Source organism: Nanorana parkeri, unplaced genomic scaffold (genome assembly GCF_000935625.1).
Source record: "Nanorana parkeri isolate BGI_ZX_2015 unplaced genomic scaffold, ASM93562v1 scaffold1791, whole genome shotgun sequence".
In the NCBI taxonomy this organism is placed as follows: Eukaryota; Metazoa; Chordata; class Amphibia; order Anura; family Dicroglossidae; genus Nanorana; species Nanorana parkeri.
The window spans coordinates 64,900-72,848 of NW_017308059.1; the positions used below are offsets into that span (position 1 = coordinate 64,900).

General features: G+C 47.4%; 1 protein-coding gene across 1 annotated transcript in view; it reads right to left on the bottom strand.

Annotated features, from left to right (window-relative positions):
- Positions 1–3,186: 3,186 nt before the first annotated feature.
- The window catches only part of LOC108799698, an 8,297-nt gene continuing 3,534 nt past the window's right edge, over positions 3,187–7,949 (bottom strand). The window contains 1 exon segment of the mRNA XM_018571597.1: positions 3,187–4,900. Coding sequence (XP_018427099.1) covers positions 3,187–4,900 — 1,714 coding nt within the window.

Here is a 7,949-nt window from a genome sequence, read left to right on the forward strand (position 1 = left end):
CCCCCCCCCCCTCTGAAAAGTCGGGCACTCGGTCATGGACTGTCCCCTCCTCTCTCTGCCGGCGTCCATCACCAAGATGGCCGCCGGCAGGTATCAGAATACTGCCTCGTGCGCACGATGACATCATCGTGCACGCACGTGGTGACGTCACGCGCATGCACAGTGACGTCTCGGCGGGGTGACACTCGGTTACCGCTCCGGATGTCACCCAGCCTCGGGAAGCCCCAGGCACAGCATACACAGTCTTTAAGAGTAACAAACAGCACAGCACCGATACCATTTTTCCAATTTTTATTGTCATGTGACAAAACAATACAGACTAATGATTTCAGGACAGTGGGGGAGCACCAAAGACAGGTCTCAGCTGCAACCGCTGCAACCCTGGTAGTTCTCATGAAAATGCCAAGTAACGGCACTGGTATCTCCACTGGTATCTGGACATCCCTAGCAGAGAGTATTGAATCATTCAGAAATCCATTAGATACCATCCTCAAAGACCGGAACATACCGGGGTACAGGTACTCTTAAAAACTAGATCACACAGGGACTCATACACACACACACATGCACAATCACACACAGACACACAAAGGTTGAACTTGATGGACCTGTGTCTTTATTCAACCTCAAGTACTAAGGAATTCACATTCAGGGCTGCAGCTGTACCTAGGCACAAAACACGTCAGCATGCTACTGCTTAGGTTGCTGCTTTGGAGAGCATCCCTCAGCCATTGGTTGGGTAGTGAATCCACAGCATGGTGAGCAGCCCTCCACATTTGTTCTCTTTAAACCGAGGGGTTGTTCTTTTAGTCTTCCCTGTATGTGCTTGTTGTTTAAAACTGAAAATGAATAAAATCATGTCAGGGTCACTAATGCCGAGGTTTTCCTTTATATTAACATTTGTTACTAGTTAAATCTCTCCTGACTCAACAGAACATCTCAAACTTGTTATCAAAATTAAAGGCCCATCGCTGACAGGACTGGGGGGTATGAGGGGAGGGGTGCAGTCACATGTAAGGACTGGGGGGTATGAGGGGAAGGGTGCAGACACATCGAAGGACTGGGGGGTATGAGGGGAAGGGTGCAGACACATCGAAGGACTGGGGGGTATGAGGGGAAGGGTGCAGACACATCGAAGGACTGGGGGGTATGAGGGGAAGGGTGCAGACACATCGAAGGACTGGGGGGTATGAGGGGAAGGGTGCAGACACATCGAAGGACTGGGGGGTATGAGGGGAAGGGTGCAGACACATCGAAGGACTGGGGGGTATGAGGGGAAGGGTGCAGACACATCGAAGGACTGGGGGGTATGAGGGGAAGGGTGCAGACACATCGAAGGACTGGGGGGTATGAGGGGAAGGGTGCAGACACATCGAAGGACTGGGGGGTATGAGGGGAAGGGTGCAGACACATCGAAGGACTGGGGGGTATGAGGGGAAGGGTGCAGACACATCGAAGGACTGGGGGGTATGAGGGGAAGGGTGCAGACACATCGAAGGACTGGGGGGTATGAGGGGAAGGGTGCAGACACATCGAAGGACTGGGGGGTATGAGGGGAAGGGTGCAGACACATCGAAGGACTGGGGGGTATGAGGGGAAGGGTGCAGACACATCGAAGGACTGGGGGGTATGAGGGGAAGGGTGCAGACACATCGAAGGACTGGGGGGTATGAGGGGAAGGGTGCAGACACATCGAAGGACTGGGGGGTATGAGGGGAAGGGTGCAGACACATCGAAGGACTGGGGGGTATGAGGGGAGGGGTGCAGACACATCTAAGGACTGGAGGGTATAAGGGGGGAGAGGTGCAGTCACATCTAAGGACTGGAGGGTATAAGGATCTAAGGACTGGAGGGTATGAGGGGAGGGGTGCAGACACATCTAAGGACTGGATGGTATGAGGGGAGGGGTGCAGTCACGTCTAAGGACTGGAGGGTGTAAGGGGAGGGGTGCAGTCACATCTAAGGACTGGAGGGTATGAGGGGAATCTCTCTATTGGGGCCCCCGGATAGCAGTAAAAACCTGACAGAGGTTCTAATCCTCCCCCTCTCCATCCAAAAATGAAAAATATAGATACACCTTAAAGGTGCAGGTTCCAGGACTTTCATCCCGATCCTGACTACACTACCCAGTGTGTAACTGACGCCGGAACAAGCATTCAACCAGTGAAGTTTGAATAAGCTGATGTCATAGTATTTGAGGTTGAATAAAGACATTAGTCCATCAAGTCCAACCTATTAGGATCTCATTCTAGGAGTACCCGTACCCCTGTATATTACGGTCCCTTAAGAAATCGTCCAAAAGTTTCTTGAACAATTCCACATTATTTGCTGAAATCACCGCCTGTGGCAGTGAGTTCCAGACCCTAACTGATCTTACTGTGAAGAACCCCTTTCGCCCCTTGTGCTGGAATTTTTTTTCCACCAATTTTAGGTGATGGCCTCTAGTTTTTGTAACGGAGTTAATTTTAAACAGTTTATCGCTAATGTTGCTACCACCATTAAACATTTTGTACATGGAAATCATATCCCCCCTTAATCTCCTCACCTCTAATGTGAACATGTTTAAATTTAGTAGCCTCGTCTCGTAGCTCTGGTCCTCCATACCCCTAATTAGTTTGGTTGCCCTTCGCTGGACTTTTTCCAACTCAAGGACATCTTTTCTTAGTACTGGTGACCAGAACTGGACCGCGTACTCCAGATGAGGTCGAACCAATGATCTATAAAGTGGCAAAATTATAGACTTGTCCCTGCAATACATCCCCTTTTTAATACAGGACAAGACCCTGCTAGCTTTGTTTACAGCAGCCTGGCACTGCAAACTACCTTTCAGTTTGTGGTCTACAATGACCCCCAAATCCTTCTCCATTTCTGACTTCCCCAGCGGCATACCCATAATTGTATAACCCATTTGTTTATTTTTAATTCCAAAGTGCATTACTTTGCATTTATCGACATTAAACCTCATCTGCCACATTAATGCCCACTCCCCTATGTCCTGCATATTTGTTGCTAGTCAGTGACCCACGAGGTAGGGAAGAGAAGTTGAGGATGAAGATGACACCCGCAAAGCCTGCTGATTTATAAATCAGTAATGCAATTTCCTTTCCACTGCTTCCTCCTATTGGCTGAATATTCCACCAATCAGATTCTCCGCCCTGTGATGTCACCAGTCTCTGGGCAGATCTCTCACATCTGATGCCCCCCAGATATCTTTATACAAGTTCTGTATACACCTAACCCGGCATGGAGGGGCTCAGTGAAGGTGGTGGTGAAGGTGTGGAGGTGTCGGAAATGGTCACACAAATCATAAAAGGAGATCCGTCCGGCCTCATAATCCAGGTAGATCCTGACTCTGTTACTGGAGTCCTTGCCGGGTAATAGGATCTTCTTACTGTCATGTATCACTGAGTAATGGATACCGCCCCCGCACCCCACCCACCTCCCCAAACTCCAGGACTTCTTATTATCTCCAATCGCTGACTGATCTCCTCTCCTCTCCATACTGGGGTAACACATCCCGACTCTCCAGGACTCTGACCCCCCGACATCCACTTCCCAGTAATGTCGCCCTGAGGAGAAACTCTGACTGCTCAACACCTGAGGATAATACTGAAATCTCTCTTGAGTTTTTGGACGATTCTGATTTGATGACGAGGATGCAGTTTTCCTGTCATGTGATATCTGTAGAAGATTACTAGCTGTGCTCACATCCAGTAATATGTCTTCAGTTTCCTGTATATAGAAGAATACATTTATCCCTGTTATTATATCAGATAACATGTGCAATGTGTGTGAGATTCCAGCCACATCCAGACCCCGTCCATCATTGAGGAGTCTATCATGTCTCTCTCTGTCCTCATCATCTCCCTCCCCAGTATGACACAAGTCCCCTGTGTCTGATTCCTGTAAGACAGTCAGTGGGTCCGTCATGCTACACAGCTCCTCAATGTGACGCATCTTCCTGGACAGCTCGTCCTTCTTTATTTCCAGTTTCCGGATCATCTCCGACACGCGGAGGGAGATCCGCTTTTCCTCCTCGGAGGTCTCACTCAGGACTCTCTTCTCCAGGTTCTCCAGATGTCTCCTGAGCTCTCTGAACAGGGCAGTGACTCCCACTGTGTCACCGGCCGCTTTTCCTTATACTTTCCTCTTGTGTTCCTTCAGACTCTGGACTCTTTCCTCCATCTCCTCTTTCTCTGTCAACAGTTTCTGGAGAACATTTCTTAGTGTCTCCTTCTTCTTCTCAGAGGCCTCATCCAGTGACTCCATCTCATGTCCTTTATGTCCTCCAATCAGACAACAGGACACACAGATACAGGCAGAGTCCTCAGTGCAGTAATACTTCAGTAGTTCCTTATGGACGGAGCATTTCCTGTTCTGCGGGGAAGTGGTGAGGTCACATAAGACGTGTTCTGGTGACTTGCTGTGGACTCTCAGGTGGTTGTCACACAGAGAAGCTTCACAATGCAGACAGGACTTCACAGCAGGTACAGGAGCGTGAATACAATAAGTACAGAAGACTCCGGACTCCTCCTGATCTGGCTGAGCAGACAGGAAATTCTCCACTATGTTACGCAGTGTTATGTTCCTGTGCAGTGCAGGCCGCTTCTGGAACTTCTCTCTGCATTCAGGACAGGAATAACCTCCAGACGCCTCCTGTGTATCCAGCACACGACCAATACAGTCCCGGCAGAAATTGTGTCCACATTTCAGGGTTACAGGATCTGTATAGTTGCTCAGACAGACGGAACATTCCAGCTCCTTCCTCAGATCAGCAGACGCCATCGCTGGCAGCAGAAGAGAGAAGTGAAAGTGAAAGTCTCTGACACTCATTAACCAGTGTGACCGATTCTGTACATTCCTACACAGGGCGAGGCTGAGACTCGTATTCATAGGAATCCTTATACAGAGGACACAGATAATACATGGGAGGATTCCTGACAACCATCTCCATACCTGGGTGTGGTGAAGGAGGTCCTTGCAGTTCTGAGCAGCCCTTGCCATTATGTATACTCCACCTCATCACGTATACTCTACCCCATCACATATACTCCACCTCATCACGTATACTCTACCCCATCACGTATACTCTACCCCATCACGTATACTCTACCCCATTTACCTCCCCCCATCCCTTACATTTCCCCATCATTTCCAGTCCTCCACCACCTACATTCCTCCCCATCAAATGTAAAAAGGTCTTCCAAAGGAAATGCTGCTAGCTGAGTAGACAAACTCTTCCAGAACAGAGGAAACAGCATATAAAAAAATGAAACAAATTCCAGATTTTTTCCATAACAAACTGGTCCATACAACCTTCCGCTTCATTCATCTAAGGTCCTAGACCCTCTCTACCACAATGCTGTTCGTCCACTCACCCTGCTGGTTATATACACACCTGCGTGGACTGTATATATCCACACCTGCGTGTAATGTTCCTAAGTTCTGTCAGAGCTCTCAACCCAGATCATGAGCATCCTATTTTCTTAAAGCTTGCACAGATTGGGTAATTGCCTAAGGTTTTGGGTATCACATTTAATGATATTACATGTGCTATGCTGCAGATATGTTATGTTGCATTATATGAACACAGGAAGGTTGGGTGTCCACTGATATCATTCTGCAGTAATGGTGACATCCATGTTTCTTGATGTTGTTTGGTGGTATTGTTCTTTCATCTGACCTTTCTGACTCCTAGATCATTTCTGATGGAAAAATTAATATAACCTCCGGCTTTGTTCTTCTGTGCTTCTCAGACCCTCAACCATGCTGCTCTCTTCTCCACTGTTCTGGGTATATACACACTTATACGGTCTGCCAACTTCTACTAAGTTCTATTACACTTTCTCAGTGGCTGCATATGTGAATGTACTTTTTCTTAGGCAACCTGTCAGCAGTGGACATCTCCTTCTCCTCTTCATGGAGAACACTCATTCTCCTTCCTTGGCTGTTGCCTACAGATCTTCTTCTAATGTTCTTCTTTGGGTTTCTGGAGTTCACTAGCATTTTTCTTTCTCCAGTCATGGCTTTTGAATGAAGTTTGGCTGTGTGTATCCCCTTACGTTACACATCATTCAGGAATGATAACATTATGGTCATGGTCAGGCTCTCATCCTGAATGCCTATTTTTACAGCCTAAGGAACCAAGATGTGAAAAAGTAAGTAAATTCATCATGAAATGTTTTTCTTACACTAAACTAATGATTTTGGAGAAACGTATGCAGGTGCAATGGTGTTCTGCATTCTATATTCACCCACCGGATGCCAAGTGCTGACTCATGCCCACCAGTGCTATCATCTTAAAATGTCTCAAAGGATTTCACATACAGGGCTGCAGCTGTGCCTAAGCACAAAACACATCAGCATCCCTCAGCCATTGGTTGGGTATTGAATCCACTGCATGGTGAACAGCCCTCCACATTCGCTCTCTTTAAAGCAAGGGTTTTTTTTTTTTTTAAATCTTCCTTGTATGTGTTTGTTGTTTAAAACTGACAATAGATGAAATCATGTCACGGACACTGATGCCGAGATTTTCCTTTATATTAATATTAGTGGTGGACGTTGGCAGAGAAAGGAGGAAAGGAGGTGACGTTCACCCGGCAGGATGAGGTATGCCGCTGGGTCTCCTCCTCTCTCCTGACACTGTCGGGCTCTCAGTCTATGACCGAGTGCCCGTCTTTTTTACAGGGGGTGATACCAAAATGACTGTCAGTCATTTTGGTGTCTCCCCTCCAATGGTGTCAACCGGGTGCGGGCTGCAGCCCCCACACTACACTTGTGAGTGTGGGCCTGGTGATTTCACTCATTACGACAAGGGTACTAAATAATAAGGCCAAGTCTTGCATATTAAGCAGCACCATGACCCAGCACGTCCACCCAACAGAAACAGATTTGGGGAAATTTGTGCAGGACATTTCAAAAGGAAGTAAGTGTCTTGATTTATATGCATCTATCAGGTTCTCTTAACCATTCCTTCACAGTGGGAGGAGTAGCAAAGACCCATTCTATGGCCAACATCCAGCGAGCATCTCTGAATCGGTGCGGACCCTGTCCTTCCTTCTGGAGGGGGGCTACTTTTGTTCCCCATGGTCCCTATGTGTGTGTTGTAAAGTAGTCACCGCTCCAAGCTCACTCCCCCAATGGACTACAATGTTAATACAAATTGGTAAACGAAACGTAACATTGTAGTCCATCCCGGGGGTGAGCTTTATCAATTTTGGCTGCAAAAGTGGAAATACACTTTAGGCATGCAAAAGATTTGTTCCCTGAAACAGGAGTGGAAGCACCCTGGATGACTTTGTGTAGAGTTGCTCCCAGACAGCTATATGTTTGAGTTGTGCAGCAATGAAATAGAGCTATGGGTTTGGAGCTAGAAGAAAACCTGAGGCTTTGGGGTATTGGAGTACCTCCAGTCTAATTCTAGGCAATGTCCTTTTCCACACAAGATCCCTGAAAATCCCACCGATAGATAACCTGCAGCAGGAATTGCATTTTTTTCATTTACTGCAGATAGTAAGGATAAGTGGGGTATAATCGTGGAGTGTAGTAGAAATACACTGAGTGGCCAGATTATTATGACCACCCCATCAGTACTTCGTTGGGCCACCATGCCTGATGAATAGCACTGTCCAGTTCTGTGAGATTTGATGGTTGTGGAACCAGCTGCCTGATGGCTCTTTCAACATCGCCCCACATATGCTCAATTGGATTGAGATCTGGTGATTGTGGGGGCCACCTAAGCAAGGTAAAGTCTCCCTCGTGTTCTTGAAACCACTCCTGCACAATACGAGCACCGTGGCATGGCGCATTGTCTTGTTGGAAGAAGCCATCTCCATTGGGATACGCCATCAACATGATAGGATGAACTTGATCAGCAATGATACTTTGGTATGTTGTGCTATTCAGACGTTGTTCCACACGAATTAAAGGGCCCAAATCATGCCAGGAAA